General features: G+C 39.8%; 1 protein-coding gene across 2 annotated transcripts in view; it reads left to right on the forward strand.

The window, feature by feature from the left end:
• DENND4A (DENN domain containing 4A) overlaps positions 1–21,819 on the forward strand; it is a 113,747-nt gene that overhangs the window by 83,772 nt on the left and 8,156 nt on the right. For both annotated transcript variants that reach the window (XM_054042763.1, XM_054042764.1), the window contains 9 exons: positions 336–469; positions 1,303–1,438; positions 6,340–6,546; positions 6,633–6,761; positions 7,028–7,172; positions 11,174–11,293; positions 14,679–14,843; positions 17,802–18,886; positions 20,372–20,588. In XM_054042763.1, the coding sequence (XP_053898738.1) occupies positions 336–469; positions 1,303–1,438; positions 6,340–6,546; positions 6,633–6,761; positions 7,028–7,172; positions 11,174–11,293; positions 14,679–14,843; positions 17,802–18,886; positions 20,372–20,588 (2,338 nt within the window). The remainder of the gene's footprint in view (positions 1–335; positions 470–1,302; positions 1,439–6,339; positions 6,547–6,632; positions 6,762–7,027; positions 7,173–11,173; positions 11,294–14,678; positions 14,844–17,801; positions 18,887–20,371; positions 20,589–21,819) is intronic.

Below are 21,819 nucleotides of genomic sequence, written 5' to 3' on the forward strand. Positions count from 1 at the left end.
GGTTTATTTGTAACTATTTTTAGCACTTCAAGTGTCAAAAGGTGTTTTCTTAGCAGCATTCCTTCCCTGGTTTGGGGGCTGTCACATACATTTAGACTGGAAAAAGGCTTTAGCAAAAAGGCGCATCAACATGACATAGCTAGTCCTCATTTAACCTCCCCCCAACAACTGTGCCTCTCAATCATCACCTTGCCAGGAGTTCCTAGCTCCCAAATACAACCCTTTGATGCTAACATTTCATACTGTTTGCCTGTGCTGTGCAATAGACTTATGTTAATTTCCTGTAACCAAATATAACTTTGACACACACTGTTCTTGTAATTAAATTTCTGCAGGTAGATATGGACAAGAATGGTGAAACACGGCTTATAGAGCTGGATGAGTCCTACAAGAGTGAACACACAGTTTTCATAACACCACCTGAGATCCCTCACCTACCTAATGGCGAAGAGCACCCTTTGCAGTACAGGTACTCAAGGGAACAGCATAAAATACTTGCAAACAACAAAAAAGTGCCCTGTTGCCTTTCTACAGCTAATTTATAGAGCTGTATTGTGATAGCTATAGAATACAACTTTTCCAGCCCCACAATTTTTCATTCTGTAAAAAAATCTTACATGTGAAAAGCCTGCTGTGCCAACTGAATTGAAGTTTTAATGACTTATTTGTGTGGCCATCAAATTACTTTATTCAGTATTTTAATTTTAGTCATGCTGTCTGTTAATATTGATATCTAAATTTTAAAACTGAACATTCAGGGCCAGAGTCTGCAATTTACAGAAGACCTCTTGTAAAATAGCGTCCATCAGCTCCCATTGATTTCAGTACAAGATGAGGATGCTTATTTCTTTGCAGGAGACACTGATGTTATTAATTTGTTTGTTACATTGCTCAATTAAAATGGACTTTTAGTAATCTAATTTTATCTTTCAGATGGGTTTGTAGTGCATATATTGATTTTTATGGGCCTCTGTGTTCTGCTTGGTTCATTAGAGACTAAATCAGCACATGAGTTTCTTCTACTAAGTACAGTCAATACTAATGCATTTGACTTGTGCTAATTTATTGGAATACTAATAAAGAAAAACTGTTACTTAAGAATCAAAATTGGTTAAGTGGATGAAACAAGTTAAGAGCTTGCGTGTTTATGCAAGTCATCCAGAACTTTCAGTAAAAACCTTTGTTCATCTTACCTGAGGAAAGTATGACTGCTTTTATCCACTGACATTCTTAGACCTTATGTTCACTTCTGATTGAAACTGTGTTATAAAGGTTAGATTATGGCATATTTTTCTTTTATAGCTATAATGGATTTCCTGTGCTGAAACTAGATTTGTTTGACCAACCTGAGGGATTCCTGACTACACCAAATAATAAACTGTCTTCAAAAGCCAGTAGTCCCAACAGCCCATCCCCAATGTTCAGGAGAACAAAACAGGTACTTTGAAATATTTAAATTACTAGAGAAGTTTTAAAAGTTTATAAGGGCCTTCTGCTTCCAAGCTTAGTTATCAATACCCTTGGTTACCATGGTTGTAGATGGAACTAAAAATAATTTTTGTCACCAAGGGCTGGTCTACACTGGGGGGGGGGGGGGGGGAATCTATCTAAGATACGCAACTTCAGCTACGTGAATAGTGTAGCTGAAGTCGAAGTATCTTAAATCGATTTACCTTGGGTCCTCACAGTGCGGGATCGTCGGCCGCGGCTCCCCCGTCAACTCTGCTACCGCCGCTCGCTCCGGTGGAGTTCCAGAGTCGACGGGGAGTGCATTCGGGGATCGATATATCGCGTCTTAAAGATACGCGATATATCGATCCCCAATATATCGATCCCCACCCGCCGATACGGCGGGTAGTCTGGACGTACCCCAAGAAACTTAACTTGGGCAACATTGATGATTCTTCTTCAAGTGCTTGTACACACATATTCTGTTGTCATGTGAGTTTGGATTCTATTGGCCAGCCATGTCCACTGGGAGCCCTGAGCGTCCCTGTGCTCCCAGCTCAGGGCATAAATGGCGAGGTGATGCTAACTGTCTCTCAGGTCCTTCTCATCACCCATGGCTTCAGGTAGGAACTCTGCAGTGTCCAAACCTCTTTGCTCACTGTGTGGCCTTACCACCAATAGTTAGTGATAAAATTAGTGTAGATTTACCATTTCCCGTCTCCTTTTTTTTATTTATTCCGTGATCTTGAGAATGGTTCCCCCAGAGCTAGTCCAGTACTGTGTTCACCAAAGTCTCCAGGATTCAAAATATGTCCCACCTGCAAGGCAGTAATGCCTCTTAATGATGGATACACCAGATGCCTTTTGTGTCAGGTACTTAAGTTGTTCTCAAAGACAACTTAAAAAGCTAAGAGGCACGCTTGAAAATATTTCTGATGAAAATCCATGTGTCCCTCCTCAAACCCTGTGGTCCCTAGGGCTGAAAATCTTCTCTGATGTGGATGTCGTCAGATAATAGCTCTCAAAGCAGAGGAAGAAAAGAGCATTCTGATTTTAAGTACTTTTTTTTTAATCTCGCAGTTAATTGCGATTATTTTTTTAATAATTTGACAGCCCTACCAGAAACCTTTCTGTTCAATGACATGTCCTCATGATTCTTGAAAGGATGAGTCCCACACTGAAAAGTAAAGAGGATTTCAGCCATCCTGGAGACATGACACTAGTATAGGAATCCCATATTTCCTTTTTTCCCCATGATATATACCAGTTGTAGCTCATAATTTCCTGTAGAGACCGCTAGACTTGGAGTTATCTCTAAATGATTCTCTTTTTCTACTTAAGGGCACAAGGACCTTTCTCACCTTCCTCTTCCATAGTTATTTAAGAAGGGGACATTTTTTTCTGCCTTCTGTTTTGTGCCACCTGTATCATCAAATCAGACGACCAAACAAACTTTTTACACTATTTTTAGAGCAATCTCCATTCTATTAGTATTCATTATTTAGATTGCTATAGCACCGACAGATGGGTAGATTATCTTCCTGTGTGTTTGGAAATCCAGTTCCTCTCCCAAAGAGTGTACAGTCTACAAATACACAAACATAAATGAGAGGTTGTGGGAAAGAATTACAAGCAAAGTGATCAGGGTAGTAACAGGTACACATTTTTTAATTACATGTGTGTGTTCAAACTCACTAAATTCCCCTCCCTTTTTCTCTCTTCCCTACTTATCCTCCCCTTATTGCAATTCCAGTGATCGTACACACCCCTTTCTCCCATCTGTAAATCTCTTCCCTCCACATAAAGGAGCAGTCCAGTGATAAGATAAATAACTGAGATAACTAGATGTCTGTCAGCTAGTTTCTTGTAGGCCTGATAGTAGGGATTTCTCCTTAGAGGGTGGCAGTCTCAAGGACCAGCTCAGGAAGAGTGGGGTCAGTTTGTGGGGGATGAGGTTGTGGAGTTTCTCTTGGAGTTGTTTGGGGAAGGATTTGATGATATCCTTAAATTCCTGGGTGGATTGGAGTGTGGGGTCATCTTTGTGTTCTTTATAGTAGGTGGTGACCATTTTCACAGCTTTATTGAAGTACCTTATTTCTTCTTCCCTCCCCAGCCATTGCTATAGATGACTCAACATTTCTTCTCTGGGCTTGTTCAGATACATCTGAAAAAGAAATGTCCAGGCCTTTTCAAATTGTAATACAAGTTTTTAAAAACAGACTTTCTCTAGTAGGTTTTACAGTCTGACAATATTGATAAATCACCTAATGTCACTTGTTTCTTGCTTTACAAATTACTGATGAGCACTAAATTGGAAGTACAGTGGCATGCACACATTGTGCTTAATTTAATTAATGAAAATTTCTTTTGAGTATATGATTGGTCATGTAATCAACTTTTGCTTAATGAGTGAGCACTTGCAATCATTACTGCTACAGAGCTCCCTTATCACTATTCAGTTCACTATGTCTAGATTTTTATGATCTGATGTGCCCCTGACTTAAACAAGTATTTTAAGTAGCTTATTTTCTCCTCTAATGGACAAGTGCTGAGAATTACATTTCAGATGAATATTTGCATTCTGTATATGTAGTAATGAAATGTCTTTTGAAATCATTAACATTTGGCACTACAAATAGTTTACCCTTTAAAATGTAGAATTCTGACCCTACTGTATTTATCCATGTTTCTTTCCCACTTCTGGCTACAACATGCGGTTTCTTGAGATATAAAACAGTGCCAGGCCCCTAGACTTTTTATTTCCATGTCTTTTGCCTCTTTTTTTTTTTGGTCCTAAAAATGCCTTAACAGAACAGCCTCCTTCTTAGCCTTGCTATATAATACTGTCCATTTTCTTCTACCTATAGACGGGATCCAAAGATAACATTGTGTTCCAAATTTTCAGTTTGTAGCTGGTTGATAGTCTCTTTTCATAGAGATCTAGTTGATATTATTGGTAACAAAAAACAGTTTGCTGGGCCTTTCACCAGTATCATAAGCTATGACATCTTGAAGAACCAAACCTCTGCAATGGTTTGGTCTTAAAATCACAGTGAGTGCTAGATCATAATGCATCCAGAGTGTAAAAAAGCTGAAAGTATCTGTGCTTTCACTGGTCTTCATAGTATTCTTCTACAAAGTTTGGTTGTCTTGTCAAATAAAAGGAATTACTGTTTTGTCCCCATGTTTCCTGATCTTAATCATTAAGAAAGTGAGAATTAATCAAACTGGAATATTCAAGATCATTGCTAATAAGAACTCAGGTTGTATTAGGAATCTTTCATCTTTGGAACCCATTTCTGATCTTTCACCTAATTTAGCATGTAGAGGTTTTAAAATTATTCCAGGCTGGCTTTCATGAATTTGCCGAGAAACTGTATGAAAACAGGGTTTCCTTCCCTCTTGTTCCTGGTGACTGAAACCTAATGGACACAAAACAAAACAAAAAATTTAAAAAAAAGACCACCAACAAAAAAAACATTGTGATAAGATTCTGTACTTCTACAGTATCTTCCCTCTGAGTACTTTATTGTGGGAGTATTAGTAATTAAAGTCACAATATAAGGATCTCTGGTGCAGAGTATGCTGTTCTAACAACGTAAATAGTATGTGGCAATACCTCATGGTAGTTTGATAGTAAGTAAAGAATGCGGTATACAACTGTGAAAGTGCCTGGGAGTAGTAAGTAGGTAGAATATAATACCTGAGTTGTAATCTGGCAAGAAAGCACCCTAGGATCTATAATAACCACAAGTGGACAGAACTTAGGTTCTATGTTTCCTTTGAAAGAAGTCACCATTTGTGGTATGGTGCTCTTTGACCATGCTGGGTGTTTTGGCTCAGTGCTGATTCAGAAAAATATCTTGTGTCAATTTGATAATGCTATTTCCTAGGATCCAGATAAACCAGCTAAATGGTCTTTTGAGGCCTCCTTCCAAATTTAGACCTAGTCTAATTATGCTTAGTTCATGAAATCTGACAAGATCATATCAAAATGACATGACTGCCGGCCATACCCCATCCACCTAACCTTTGAGTGTGCAAACATCCACAAAATATAATGGGTGTTTGAAACTTGTTTGGAAAGAAGCACAAGATTTAGGATCTTCTGGTTTGGTTGGTTTTTGTTTTCTTTACTTTGAATGTTGTCACAATTTGGAATTGGACAATTCCTTTTTGGTATCTGTCAGTATTATGAATTAGTCTCGCAAATGTATGTTAATATTTGATTATAAATCAGATGCTTTTGATTAGAATCATGAGAGTACCTTTCCATGACACTACACAAATGATAAAGGTAGAAATGAGGGGGAGGGAAAGAGAAATTATCACTGTATAGAGGATTACTTTTTTATTTATTTTGTCTGAATGGACAAAGAAAAACTATTGAAAACTGAGTTGACTTAGAGGCCTGTGCTGACAACTGAGTAATTTCCAAGACCTAATATGCAATATATTTATATAAGGACAGCTAATCACCTTGAATCACATTCTCAGTTATTCTCGCCGTGTGTGTGTGTGTGTGTGAGAGAGAGAGAGAGAGCGAGATGGGGGAGAGACTATTTGTTTATGCAAGCAAAAGGCTTCAGTAATTTAGTATAAAGTTTTTGAGAAGTACGTAGCTTTTTGTGTGTGCAGTTATTAAGTCCACAAGAGCTGATTCTACAAGACACATCTCTGCTTATCTCAGATAAGAACTGAGCCCCTTGTGTGGTGCTGCTTCTCCTGCCTGTCTTCCAGCTTCTGGCTTCAATGTCAGTGTGTCTAAACTTCTTCTGCCCATAAAGATCTCAAAGCACTCATGCAAGGTCTCACTTTTATGAGCAACTGATTCATTTCTAAAAAATCAAATATGTATATTAAAGATCCTAACTGAATACCTCTTTACAGGAAATAAAGTCAGCCCATAAGATAGCTAAGAGGTACTCCTCCATTCCTCAGATGTGGTCCAGATGTTTGCTGCGTCACTGCTATGGCCTATGGTTCATCTGCCTTCCTGCGTATGTGAAAGTGTGCCATTCAAAAGTCAGGGCTCTGAGAACTGCATATGACGTGCTGCGAAAAATGCATACCAAAAAGATAGATCCCCCTGATGAGGTAAAAAAGTGAATCCTGGGTTTTTTGTTTTGAATTTTGTGTAAATTCTGTTTATAAAATAAAACACTAAAAATGTCTGTTTTCAGGTATGTTACCGGGTGCTTATGCAACTGTGTGGGCAATATGGCCAGCCTGTGCTTGCAGTGAGAGTCCTTTTTGAAATGAAAAAAGCCGGTATTGACCCTAATGCCATTACATATGGTTACTATAATAAGGTAAGTGTTTTGGGCAAGGACAGGAAGAAGGCTGATATATTCTTATCATTGTACATAATTAAATAGTAAACAAATTACTGAAGGAATCATTTTTTTTTTTTTACATTCTAAGATTTACTTTATTAATGCAGCGTGTTTCTTGCCAGTTTGATTTAAGTCAATGAACCACTTTTTGAACATCCTTGCATTTGAATATCTTAAGCAAATCTGTAACAGAAAGCAAAGACTTCTTACAATAATTTAATCTGACTTTATTCATTGAATAGGCTGTTTTGGAAAGCACCTGGCCTTCAAGTAGTAGAAGTGGCTATTTCCTATGGACGAAGATCAGAAATGTTGTATTAGGAATAGTGCAGTTTAAAAAAGCTTTAAAAAAACTACCTGCCAACACACCACAAGCAGCTCTTTCCGGTAGAGTATTCATACATTTTTATATACACTTACATTGATGAGCAAATTGCATTTAAAAAAGAAATCTGTCAAAGGATTGAATTACTTCTATATTATTAGTTATTTAATAAAAATTACATTAGCGTTAATATTTTTAAATAAAAAAATTTGTTTTCTGTCTTACAACTAAAATGCCAAATGTTCATCTGTCTACTTCATTCATGTTACTAGGACACTTCTCAACGCAGCATGTATTTTATTATGTAACTGATTTTTTTTTAGTCAAAGTATCACTGCTGATAACTGTGGTATAGATTTGTGTGTATAATAGATATTGTATATAAGGTTATGCTAATACATTCTTTCTTTGTACTTTATGTCATCTGACATGGTGTCTTATTAACTATTGTTTTGCTTTTAACTTTATACATTACCTAGTAGAGGGGAATTGTACTGTTAAATCCAGTATGAGTATTTGGATTATATTAAATGTAAAATGTGTTATTTTAACTAAGTATTGAAGAGTCATTAAAGCAGTTATATTTTACAGTTCTGTACCTTAACTTTTCAAAATGCATGAATCATTAGTTACTGCCTACAACTCTAAGTGAAAAAAGACAAAAAGAACAAAGAACAGGAGTACTTGTGGCACCTTAGAGACTAACAAATTTATTAGAGCATAAGCTTTCGTGGACTACAGCCCACTTCTTCGGATGCATAGTCCACGTGGGCTGTAGTCCACGAAAGCTTATGCTCTAATAAATTTGTTAGTCTCTAAGGTGCCACAAGTACGCCTGTTCTTTGTTCTTTTTGCGGATACAGACTAACACGGCTGCTACTCTGAAACCTAAAAAAAGACAACAGCTCTGCAAGTAGCATGTGATGTTAGAAAACCATAGCACTTGGATAACGTTTCCAGGAATCAGTTTTTTTTCTTATTAGTCACTGGTCCAGGACCATTGCTTTGAAAAGTCTGTCACAGAGCTTCTAGCCCTAGAGGGTGATGTATTTGATTTGAGCCCTGATGGTCCGTGAGACTCCTCATTTTAAATGTTATGGGCCCCACTCTCTACCTTGGACCAGTATTTCAGGGTCTCTGTGCTACTGAAACTGTCACATTCATTTCATTGGATGTCTGACCTTGACATTTATGGGACTGATTATTGTAATGAAAGAATTATGGATGAAGGCACACGTTAAAATTAAGATTTATTTTTAATAACTAGATTTTCATTGTGTCTTATTGTATTTAGTATATGGCATCTCTTTCCATAAGTAAGAGAGACAAAAATGGGTGAGATAATATCTTTTATTGGACCAACTACTGTTAGTGAAAGACAAGCTTTCTGGGGGTAGAAGAATTGTGTGGAAATGTTATCCCTTGTTTGTTTTTTTAACTCATTCAGCCAGAGCTATACTAGTCATCCTCCTGTCAGTGATGCCTATCAAGAATTGCCAAGTAACTCTGTGGGCTTTCACATGATTTTACTGGGTATTGCTGATTAAAGACTTTTCATGTAAAGAAGATCTCAGTTGATTCTGCATTATTTTAAAAGTGCAGTTTCTATTAAAAAACAAAACCAGGAGACTTTTACATTTCATCTTAAAAAAAAATTTACTATTCTTCGAATGCTTGCTCATGTCGATTCCAATGTAGGTGTGCGCGATCCCATGTGCGTAGTTGTTGGAGACTTTTGCCTTAGCGGTATCCATGGGGACGGCCAGGGCGCCCCCTGGAGTGCCATGCTCATGGTGTGGTATATCGGGCACCACCGTCCCTGCACCCTCTCAGTTCCTTCTTACCACCCGTGGTGGTTAGTCAGAGTGCCTCTCTCCCTTACTTCGCAAGTGGTTAGCGGTTGTTCTTGCTTCGTTAAGAGCTCTTCAGCCTTAGGGTTTTAATAGTTTCTTGTAGTAAGATAGTTGTAGTTAGTTGATAGAGTACCTAGTGGGACTTTGCCCAAGGAAGGGCATGTCCCAATCCCTTGGGTTGAAACCTTGCACGGACTGTAGCAGGTCTATTCTTGTTAGTGATCCCCACGGCAGCTGTTTCAAGTTCTTGGGCGAATTGCATGTCGAGGAGTGCCGTAGTTGTAAGCACTTTCAGCCATGAACTCAGAAAGAGCTGGATATTAGACTCTAAGCCCTTCTCATGGAGTCGGCCCTTTGCCCGGCGTCCAAGCCCTGCCACCAGGAGTCGGCGAGTACCTCTGCATCCGTGCATAGCGCACCCCCAGCAACGGGCTCTGCCCAGCACCATTCAAATTCCCTGGTGCCTAAGAAGGCCCTGAACCACAGCTCACCGGCACCAGGCAAAAAGGCCCAAGGGCCTTTGGACAAGGGACCTGGTTCGGCCCGCCCAGCCACCCCGGAGCTGTGAGGGCGCGCCTCTCCGGCGGAAATTCTGAGCCCCTCAAAAGGTCCATCACCGACTCAAGAGAGCGGTTTGGGACCCAAGCTCCCATTATCCCCGGCGCCTGCCCAAGCCTTCCCAGTGCAAAGGGAGCAGAGACCTCCACCAGTACCATGGCGCAGCTGGGGCAACAAGAAGTGGCAAAGACTCCCCAGGAAGGCAAGCCAGCTGCTGTGGCTTCGGGGGGAATAGCAGAGAGTACGGTCGATCCTAGGAGGCGAAACAGCACTCTGATGCAGCAGCGCCAGTGACACCGGGGATACCAATGGCACCAGGCTCGGTGCGTGACGATCGCTCAGAGGCTGGGGTTGAGGAAGCAGTATCTACCCCGAAACCTACCTCCCTCTGGGGTGAAGAAGCCATGGACCTCGCTCCAGTAACTCGGGCATCCTCGTCATCCCCAGACGAAGCAGAGATGGGTCCTTCAAGGGCTAGCCTGCCTAATGATTTTAAGGAGCATCAGGCTCTGCTCCGGAAGCTGGCAGACAATCTGGGCTTAGAGAAGGAGGAGATGGCCGAGCAGATGGACTCATTGTTCAATGTCCTCTCCGCTTCCACCCCGGCTCGCCTGGCCTTGCCAGTCCACAAAGGAGTCTGAAAGATTGCCAAGGCCCTGTGGCAAACCCCCTTGTCTGTCCCTCCCACTTCCAAAAGGGGGGAGAAAAAATACTTTGTTCCAGCTAAAGAGTTCAAGTATTTATACACCCACCTGCTCCCGGGCTCGTTGGTCGTCTCCACGGCCAACAAAAAGGACAAACAGCTCCATACCTCCTCCACTCCTAAGAATAAAGAAGCCAAAAGGCTGCATCTCTTTGGGAGATGTATTCAACTGCCAGCCTACAGTTCCGGGTGGCAAACCACCAAGCTCTCCTGGGAAGTTACAACTTTAATTTGTGAGATACCCTCTGCAAGTTCCAGGAGTCCCTCCCACAGGGGTTAGCCCAGGAATTCAGCACCCTGGTTGAGGAAGGCACGGCGGTAGCCATGTGCTCCCTACAAATGGCCTGGGATGCAGCAAACTCTGCAGCTTGGGTAGTTGCGTCAGCAGTGGTGATGAGGTGTGTAGCTTGTGGCTACAAACGGCGGGCCTCGCAGGAGATGCAGACTTCAATCCAAGACCTCCCTTTCGACGGGGTCCGTCTTTTCTCCAAGCAGACGGATGCCAGGCTGTATGGGGTGAAGGATACAAAGACCACCCTTCGTTGGCATACATATGCCGCAGCCTGCTCGGAAGCCCTTCCGGCTGTCCCCGCCACCAGGACCTTGGCAGCCCCGCCAAGGTTCTGTAAGAAGAAGGAACAGTAGCTTCAGTCAGCGTTGCCCCTCTTCTTCCCACTCACCTACACAGCCTGGACCCTCTAAACATCCTGGGGGCCAGAATTTTTATGTACATTTGGTGGCACCAGTGTTGTATTAAATTAATCTATTCTTGTCCTGGCATTCTATGGCAATTTTTATGTGGTAAAGTGTTCAATATTTTTAGCTGGAATTTACCTAGTAAAAGAAATTATTGTATTATGGAGATTTCATTTGTTCTATTACACAGTATTTCATTGTATGGAAATATAGAGTTAATTTTCTTATCCTGTCAATTCTCCTGTTACAATAGGGGGACTTTCAGATCTTGGCAGTAACTTGTTATCTAAAGAAGAATTTGGGCAAGGGGAAGCATCTGTTCAAGATATAAAAAAACAAAAAGAGGACAAGAGAGAGAGTGATTCCAGTTCTTGTATGTATTTTATAAATATTGATGTCCAGTTCATTGTGTATAAATGGTGATGCTTTGATATCCAGTAGGGGGATGCATTGTGGAGAGCCTGCTAGTCCCCTCTGTAGTAAGTACAGTTTTGATGTTCCTCTCCATCTGCATACTTTCATCAAACCTAAAGGAATTGGCCTAACATTTTATAAACCAGGGTAGTACTTATATGGCAATGTTCACGCAAATTGGGCAAAGGGTTTAGAGAGATGGGGTCCCAAAATACCAAGGTGATCTCACTTCTTGCATGTTTTCTAATTATTTAGTAACGTCATAACTCAGCTAGGCCTACAGACTCTGGACTTAGTTTTATATGTTGTCCCTACTGAGTACCTTTGACTAATTTTAAAATGAATTATTATTTTATTAACAGCACTTTTAATGTATGTTCTGTACATCACGTCAACTTGTACTTGTTTTGGATAATGTATCCTGATCTGTTACGTGCGTCTGTCAGTGCCTTGTGTTGTTTAGATAGCTCATAAGTAAAGGCTGCATGATTCCTAAGCAGCAAATGTCAAGCCAGAAGTAAGGTCCACAGGATTTCTTGCAGAGCTTGCAAGAGGGCTTGTAAAGAATAGAACTTGAATTCTTTGCAGGAGTCCATGCATACTTCATAATCTCTGCAGGAGTACCTATCCAGTTTGCAAGCTCTAGAGACCCCCCGCTTATCCACATATACATATGAGAACACATTAATCCTTTTTTGTGTGTCCTCCAGACTCAGAGAGGATTCCAAGGAGGGGATTTCTGAAACCCTCCATCACAAGATGCTTTCTCATTGCCATCTTATATCTCCTAGAAAGCGCTCAAGTGGTGAACTCAGGGACTCTCTTCTACTGATCATTCACAGGATCGGGGGAGGTGAAGGTCCAAATGAAGCAAGACCTCTTGTTATAGAGCAATTCCTTATGTTTTTTAAATAAAAAACATTTAAGCTGAAATTAAGTTAAAGGAAAGATCAGTTACTTAAAGAGAAAAATTAAAACTGTTGTATTTTTAAAAGCCAAAGCATAGACATCCAGGAAATTCTGAGTTAAGATGGTATTTCAGAAAAAACAAAACAGAAATGCCAGCTATGAAAATGCACAGTTAAGGTGTGTCACCTGAAGTTCATCACTTACATTAGTTTTAAAAACATAATATCACCACTAGCTTTGCTGAAAATGTTTTGCACTTGAAAATGATCAGTTGCATGCATGTGTACTTGAGCTCCTGGTTAGATGTGCAGTTGCCTGCTCTGTGCATTTAATTATGATGCATCTTTTTGGAAAAATCAGTTCTAAAACAAATACAGATTCTGTGCTTGTAAGTACTGCAGCATTACATATTTGCTTAAGCTTTGTGTTCAGTGGAAATGTTGCGTGGCACAGCTATACTGCTTGTAGCCCTTCAGTGTAGACACTCACTCACTACAGTGATGGGAGAGGTTCTCATCTCTGTAGTTAGTCCACCTCCTTGAGAGGACATAACTAGGTTGATGGAAGAATTCTTCTGTCAACCTAGCAGTTTCTACACCAGGCATTAGGTTGGCTTAACTCTATCGCTCAGGGGTGTGGATTTTTCACAGGCCTGTCTGGAGTGATGTAGCTGGGTCGACCTAACTTTCTAGCATAGATCTGGCATTAGTTACCTCTCGAGGGACATTGGGTGTCGCTGGATCTGCATTGAGGCAGATCCAGTGGCGCAAAGATATGAAAGGGTAGCAGCCTGTATTTTGGCTCCTAAGCCTCTCTTTGGATTGAATGGATGAATTCCATTTTACCCTCGCCAAACACCATTTATTCCATCACACAAAACCTGGTTTCTCTGACTGTGTGTGTGGAGGGGAATGGAAGAGAGAGACAACGGTTGTTTAACAGTGTTGTTTCTTTGTCAACCCTTTTTATTATCAAACAAACCGAGATGAAATGTTCAGTGGAGCAAATGTGCACTAGCACAGAAACATCAAAATCTTTTAGCTTCTTCGAGTGGTTAATTTCCTAGTCTTTTGAATTTACATTATTTTAAAATCTCTTGTGGACAAATCAGTTTTATGTTACCTAACCCAAAAATGAATAAAAGTAAAATCTTGCTGTTTTGCTCGAGACTTAGTGTTTGCACCTGGAAAACTTCCAAGGATTTGTAACTCAACTTTCAGAGCTAATTAAGTAAGAAGACATTTCAATTTTTTCTGATGAATATATCAGAGTAACTTTGTTTATCCTGAAAAGTGAAAATAAGAATACTGATACAGTCTAGCAATCAGAGTAAGTACCCCGGGTCCCAGGTGGGCTTGTACATGACTGGCTAGTCTGTGCTGAAGCCAGTGTCACTGCATTTTCACTACCGTTACTACCCTCATTAGCGAGATTAAAGCTAGTGTGGGTAGGCCTACCTACACCACAGTCACATCTTAATTTGTGGTGTAGACATGCCCTTTTAGTGGTGATTAAACCTCTGTAGCTCCCTTTGACTTAAATTTGGATTGTAGGTGCTCAGGAGTTCTGAAAATCAGGCCCTAATCCTCTTACAACTAAATATATTTTGGACAAATATATTGTTAACTACTGCTTTCAGTGGAAATGTTCACTGAATTATCAGTTGCCCTAGGTTAATAGGTGTTTTCCTGTTTTTGCAGAGTGAGGACGTATTGGACCCTCTTTTGTATTTGTTTTCCTTGAAACAAAATGCGAGTTAGTTTAAATTAAGCATTACTTAATAGTATATGTAATTGGTTCCACTGAGATGAAACGTGTAATATTGCAGCATTCAAATGTAAGTTGCAAGTTCAATAAATCTGACATCAAAATTTTATTGCTCTTGTGAGATCTAATGTTCTAAAAGTTTGTTGTTCTTTTTTAAAAACAGCAACACTCATTTAGAAAATTGTATAAAATTATACTTAGAAAGAGAGACTGTAGTTGGTCACTAGAAAGTCTCATTTCATATTCATAGATCTTAAGGCCATAAGGGACCATTCTGATCGTCTAGTCTGACCTCCTGCCTAACACAAGCCATAGAGTTTCTCCTAGTAGCATTATAATATCATTGCATTTTGGAATCTTGAAGATTACAAATTTATATTTGGATGCTGTTTTCTCCACTGAGCTCTTCTAGAAGTGTATCATTTAACAATTCAGTTAGCCATTCTTTGGTGCAGTAATCTTTGCTAATATTGCCACGGGGGATGTCTCAGACTAGAACATCTCAGCTTACTTTTGGTATAATTGATCAGTATCACCACATGCTGTCATTCAGTTTCTTAACTAATCCTGTAAAAAAAGATTGCCTATAGATAATGGGAATTTGAAACTTGTTCTAAGTGTTACCTCAGTCCTAATGAAATTTTTCATATATTCTTTTATGTACACAGTGTCTGAAACAGAGAGTGCAAAAGGAAGTGGTGACTGTCTTCCCAAGCTAAATTATCAAAATTCAAGTAGTACTTCAATTCAAGTAGCAAAAGCCACTTCTAACATAGTACGACTCAATGGTACCATTGATAATGCTGACAGTACAGCTGGGGAAGTCAGCACTGGTGAGTTAATCGTTGTACTTCATCTTTATTTAACGGTAATTGGGTTTTTTGTTTTGTTTTTTTTATCAGAGTATAACTTGCATTATTTGTCATGGAGCTGCGTCTCTGCTAGGTTTTAGTTTTTGTGTACGCCAATATGGTGATAGGGAGAAAAGTATTGGCGCTTAAACAATTCTCTTTTCTCTGGGCCAGCTTTTTATGTTTGTGCTGGTTTTAGTTTCTGTTTCCTTTTTTTCTCCCCTTAACCACCAAAGTTGCTGGCTGCTATTACAGCAACTGACTTGTACATAATTGTATACTGCTCTCCAAAGTCACGATAATGCTGCTTTGGGCTTGGACCATGAGGGTCTTTGTTTCGTCTACACATCACCTATGTTACAGTCGTGACACGTGTATTCTTCGTTAGTCTGAAAAGTAAAAGTGCTGGGTTTGTACCTGAACTCTTGTCTTGAATCATGGTAGCAACTCTGCAGCCTCCACCACTTGTATTTAAAAAAAAAAAAAAAAAAAATGGCAGATGACATAAATGAAACTCTTTTCAGTAATGTCAGTATGGGTTAGATTGGGTCTATCATCTGTAAGTGCTTGTATCAAGGAGACAACTTTGTGAATATTGTGGCTGGATTTCCAGAATTTTCTTTTCTTGACTTTTCTGTTCATGTTTCTGCATGTGCTCCCAAACACCCAAAACTCTACACATGGCATTTTCTTCTGTCTCTCACATGTGACCTCCTGCAAGTATCAAATTCCTGCAGGTCATTGTAGAGGTGTCAAACCAGTATAATTAAATGACGCTTCCAACTGTTTTTACATGCCCTTTAGTAATGTGAAGTCTGATTATTCTAACACTGTCAGCTATGGTTGAAATAGTGTGATGTGTCATGTTTTCAGGTCTGTGGATTCTAATGTAGTGACAAAACTAAGGAGTCTGCTCTGACATTCAGACTTCTTTCTTTGGCTCTAGTTAATCACATTAAAAAATGTTGGTTTTTGTCCTCAGAAACGGTTCTGTTTGTTGACCCCGGCTATTACACCTCTTATTAGTGAATAACCATTTCCGTAAAATGGGAACCTAATTTAACGAGCCTTAAATTTCTTGCTGCTGCTTTCAGAATATGCTTGGATGCTGTGACTTAGAGGGCCTCTGACAGATGCTGCTGTTTTTCTAAAAATCATTTTATGGGCATCTCTTTCAGTTCAGATTTCAATCCCTTTTACGGTGTATTGACATCCAGGGGTTAGAGAGTATGAGGGAAGCTGTGTACGTTCTTCTGGGGAGCATAACTCCTTCCCTTCCTCTTCCTGCTAAAATTAGAGGGAGAGCTCCCCTTTTCTCCCCTTCACAGATTCCAAGGCCAGAAGGGGGGACCGTTGTAACCATCCGGTCTGACTTCCAGTATAACACAGGCTATAGAATTTCCCCCAAAAAATTCCTAGAGCAGATCTTTTAGAAAAACATTCAGTCTTGATTTTAAAATTGTGAGTAATGGAGACTCCACCACAATCCTTAGTAAATCTTTCCAGTGGTTAATTACTCACCCTTAAAAATTCATGCCTTTTTTTTCCAGTCAGCGTTTGCCAAGTTTCAACTTTGAGCCATTGGATCATGTTATACATTTTCTCTGCTAGATTGAAGAGCCTATTTGTTTCCCATGTAGATACTGTAAGCCCTTAACCTTCTCTTTGTGAAGCTAAATAGACTGAGGTCTGTGAGTCTATTACTATGAGACATATTTTCTAATCCTTTAATCATTCTCATGACTCTTCTCTGAGCCTTCTCCAATTTATCAACATTCTTCTTGAACTGTGGGCACCAGAACTGGACCCAGTATTCCTGCAGCATTCGGACCGTTGCCAAATATAGAAGTAAAATACCTCTCTACTTCCCCTCTTAATGCACCCCAGGATCACATTAGGTCTTCTGGGCAAAGGTCACCCTGGGAGCTCATGTTCAGCTGAGTATCCACCACAATCCCCAAAACTCTTTGGCAGTCACCACTTGCCAGGATAGAGTCCCCCTTCCAGTAAGTACAGCCTACGTTCTTTGTTCCCATATGTATCTACGTTTACATTTAGCTGTATTAAAAAGCATATTGTTTGCTTGTGCAGTTTACCAAGTAGTCAAGATCACTCTGAATCAGTGACCTGTCTTCATTATTTACCATTTCCCCCAATTTTTGTGTAATCTGCAAAATTATCAGTGAAGATTTTATGTTTTCATCCAGGTCGTTGGTAAAAATGTTGAATGTCATAGGGCCCCACTGGACAACATAGCCGCTCAATGACAATTCCCCGTTTACAATGACATTTTGAGACCTATCAGTTAGCCAGTTTTTAATCCAGTTAATGTGTGCATGTCAATTTTATATTATTCTAGCTTTTTAATCAAAATTTTGTATTATACCAAGTCAAAAGCCTTAGAGAAATCTAAATCGATTACATCAACACTACTACCTTTATCAACCAAAATGGTAATCTCATCCAAAAATATGAGTTTGTTTGACAGGATCTAGTTTCCATAAACCCATGTTGATTTTGCATTAATTACAGTACCCTCCTTTAATTCTTTAATAATCAAGTACCATATTAGCCACTCCATGATTTTGCTTCCCTTCCCTCATTCCCCAATATCCCCTAACTTAGAGGGGAGGGATTGTTGTTCGAAGGGAGGCAATGGCTGTACAACACCTGAAGGAGCCTTACTGCCAAGTGGGGGAAGCCCAGGCAGTGGCACAAAGAAGCTGACCACCACATGGGTGTACCCAGTGATGTGCAGGATTTCCCTGAATATCTCTGGACATCTGTGCAGTCAAGCCAACCCAGCTGTAGTATCCACAAGCTGATACTATTACCAGTTTGAAAGATTAAGCAGATCTACATTCTAGTTTTTTTGCTAATGTTGACTTTTTTTTTATTTCTTATTTGACAAAAGTAAAATAACTCATTTTTGTTTTTCAGAAAGCCCAGCAGGGCTGCTTTTCACATCCGCTTTTGAGGATACCAATGAAGCAGGAGTTCTGCAAAGTAAAACCTTAAGAAAGAGACATAAAAGTGCTGTGGAACCTGACCTAAAACAGATGGCATGGGGAAGCAGGAACCGTAATCTGAGTGGAGATGCCCTGATGGGGCTCATGATAAATAGAATTAACCAGAATGCAAGCCCTGGAGACATTGTGGAAAAATTAGGAGCTGATGCAAAAATACTGTCTAATGTATTCCAGAAGAGCATAAGGCCGAATAGTCTTGACATCAGGAAGTCATCTTTAGGGTCTAAGAGAGCGAGTATGGAGAAGGAATCTAGTGATGAAGATGCACCTTTCTATGGCAGTTTTGTAGATAAAACAGAGTCTCCTGTTATCTTTGATTTAGAAGACTTAGATGCTGAACCTGACACAGCTAAAACAGTAAAGTCGTCTAATGAAAAGCCTAAGATGTTACAGCGTAATAGCAGCTTTCTAATAAAACCAGTTGAAAAAACAGATGTGGAAACTGGATTTGATCCCCTCTCGCTGCTGGTTGCTGAGACAGAACAACGGAAAGAAGATGATGAAGACGATGATGACAAAAGTGTTTCAACGCCATCTGCAAGGCGAGATTTAGCTGAAGAAATAGTGATGTACATGAACAACATGAGCAGCCCTTTGACAAGCCGTGCACCAAGCATTGACTTGCAAAAAACATACGATGACAGAAATGTCAGTAAAAAGAGTCCAACAGTCACCCAGCCATGCAGAAGATCCAGCCTTCCCCCATATTCCCCCAGGCCAGTGAGTCTTATCAAATCCAAAAGTTATCACATAAAAAATGAAGAAAGGCCAAGGGACAGGCTTTGGTCCTCTCCATCTTACAGTCCAGCGAGGGAACAGTCGCAGGACATGGCTGGTGCATTAACTCTAGTGTCTCCACCTTCGTTCAACTTAGATACACTATTAACACCTACATTTGATGTTCTGAAAAGCAGCATGTTTTCTGCTGGGAAAGGCGTTGCAGAGAAGGCTAGCAAGTGGTATTCAAAGTTTACTATGTATGCTGCATCCTCAAAGGTAAACTTTCACAATTACTTTGAGATTTTTCAGAAGATACATTTCTGTGAAGAAAGGACATAATTCTGTAGAGCCTGAAACACTGAATCTTGTGTATGGAAAAGGTCTAGTTGGCTGACATACATCAAGGCAGAGTATATGCACAACATCCATTAGTGATGAAATGGGATTTGCCAGAACCTGATTTACTGTACTGGATCAGACCATTATTCAATTAAATGCAGTGACTGACATTTTCAAAGCAATTGAAGGTCCTAGAAAGTTTGACAAGAAAGTCAACAGCAACTACAGATTCAGTGTGTATTCAAGTAATTATAGTATTAGCAGTACTAGTTTCTCACTTCCTGCACCAGAAGTTTCTGGGGATGCAATATAGATAGCATGTTGCGCCCTGGAGCAGGAGCAGATTAGATAACTCTTGTCAATTAGGAAGCAAGACTGATGGATTTGGAAGGGCATCTTATTCGTTCAGCTACCAGCATGGTGTCTTTAAGTGGGTTGCTTGGCATATGAGGGGGAATGTAATGTGAAGAAAAATAGGGGATTCTTGAGCATTTTCAGTTAGGCTTAGCTGGCACAAACACAGAAAAATTCTTGGTGGTTATTGCTCCCAACAGATACTTTTCCTCTGTAGTGTAAATCTTTTACTAATGACATTTGGGAACTAGATGTGTGTGTTTTCCAGTACCAGACTAAAATACGTGCAGCTTTTATTTAACATATGTCTTTATGGAGCAGAATAGTGGTTACTCAGACTAGGAAAAGATTCTTTGGTCTTCACTTTAGAGAAGTAAATGAAAGCTTGTCCATCATAAGCGAGAAATACTCAGATAAATGCAACTTAACTTTGAAATGTACATTTCGTGTATGTACAGTATTACAGCTACTAGACCCTTTCCTTTTTATATAAACTATCTGAAATATTGTGCCCTTGGGAAAATGGTTTTTTCAAATAGTCTGAATGATGCAGTATTTTTTGTGTAGCAAATATCTTTTTGTATATGTCCGTTTAACAGACACTTCTGTCTGTCTTTAAAGAGAAACAATTTGAAGAAAAATTGTTCCAGCGTTAATTTGAAAAATGGAAGTCCTCTTATATTCAGTGATTAGCTGATCTAAAGCTGTGTCTGCATTAGAATTGTTTTGTTTGAATTCCCACCAATGCTGCCACTGGTTCAACTTGTATCAATCATAGAAACAGTAGAAATGCTAGTGTAGACAGGCTCCCAGTGCATGTTGGGGATCTAACCCAAGGAATTTTTAAAAAGGAGCCCATAGAGATCTACTGAATAAAGACTGACTTATCTTTTATACAGATACAGGTTCTCAATACAAATCTGAGGTGAATTGTCTATCAGGGAGAAATACTTGGGTGTCCAACTTCTCATAATAAAATAAAAATAACATTTTTATCTTTCAGAAATGTTTCCATTTGCCTTTAATTTTCTGAGCATAGAAAATAACAATATCACTGTTTCTTTGTAGGATCAAAATTCAGACCGAGCAAGTGTTTCATCTCTTGGAATTCTGGATTCAGAATCTACCTCTCTAACTGATGAAGATGTCTGCAATGACTTTGAAGGTACTTCTTCTCCTCAAGAGAACAATGACACCTCGGTAATTAAGGGAATTGGTCTAAGTAGGACAAGCCTAGAAAGTTCAGCTTCTCATGATGGCTCATCCAAGCAATTCTATCACTGTGGTAAGAGGTTTTTTTATATTTTCATTAAATTTGCAATCCCTTGCTCAAAACTATAGTGTTGAAAGCTGTGGCATCTCTTCATAATTTTAGTTCATAATTTGGGATCACATTAGATACATTAGCCCTTTTTGTGAGGGGAAGCAAACGCATGCAGCGAGGTAGTAATTTGCATACATGTCCTCACCCGTGTGTGTATTCGTACTGCAGCTCCTTGGGAAAGGGACCATCTTTTTGTTCTGTGTTTACGCAGCCCCTAGTACGATGGGGTTCTGATCCATGACTGGGGAGTACAAATAGTAATAATAATAATGATATTCTCATGAACCTCTATATTCCATCTCATTGTTCCTGGAGTTGATCTTGTATGGCTCCAATATCTTCAATGGCTAATAGAGACAACTGCACTTTTCGGGTAAGAGAGGGTTATATAACCTGCAAATGTCTTTAACAAGGCTTGTTGTTTGGTAGCTCATTTTATTGTTCCTGGCTTCTTTGTTTTTCTTCTTAATAGCAATAATACAAATTCTTAATAAAAGTAACGTGTTTCCGTGTAGAGAGCAAGACAGGCATTTTACTGAATTGTCTCTAATTTTTAGAGGAGATTAAATGGTTGTTTTTTTGTGTTGCATACAGATTTCTGCATAAATATCATGATAGAGTACCCATTTTAACCACAACCAAATTGAGAGGAAGCATGGTTTAGTGAGGAAAGTATGGGACTGGGAGTCTGGAGAGCTAGGTTCTCTTTGGGGCCATGCCACAGACTGTCTGATGTTGAGCAAATCATTTAGTATTACCATTTTTTTCCTGCAAAAAACAAATTCATTCATTTAACCCCTTCTGGTGAGAAATGTCTGTCTCTCTCTGGAGAGCAGACAGTAGGAGAACTTCAAATATCTTTCACGGAGCCCTGCTGCTGGTTTCACAGGAATGGACCCAGGGGACAGAATTTCAGTTCTGCTGCTGGAGTGGGAGTGTTTCTGGAGTGGTGGTGTGTGAATATGGGGCAAGTTAGGGGACTGCAGCATGGAAGGGAAATAGGTTTATAGCAAGAATTAATTTCTTGTTTAAGAGGGAAGGAGTTCAGCACGGTAACTGTTTGTTTGGAGTAGAGTCTGTGCATGGAGGACAGGCATACCAAGGCTGGGGGAGGTGAAAGCTGCATGGCATACTCTGAGGGGTTATTTGGGTTCTATTAGGGGTGACCGTGCTGGGCTTTTTTAGTAAGAAT

This window comes from Malaclemys terrapin, chromosome 10 (assembly GCF_027887155.1).
Source record: "Malaclemys terrapin pileata isolate rMalTer1 chromosome 10, rMalTer1.hap1, whole genome shotgun sequence".
NCBI lineage: Eukaryota > Metazoa > Chordata > Testudines > Emydidae > Malaclemys > Malaclemys terrapin.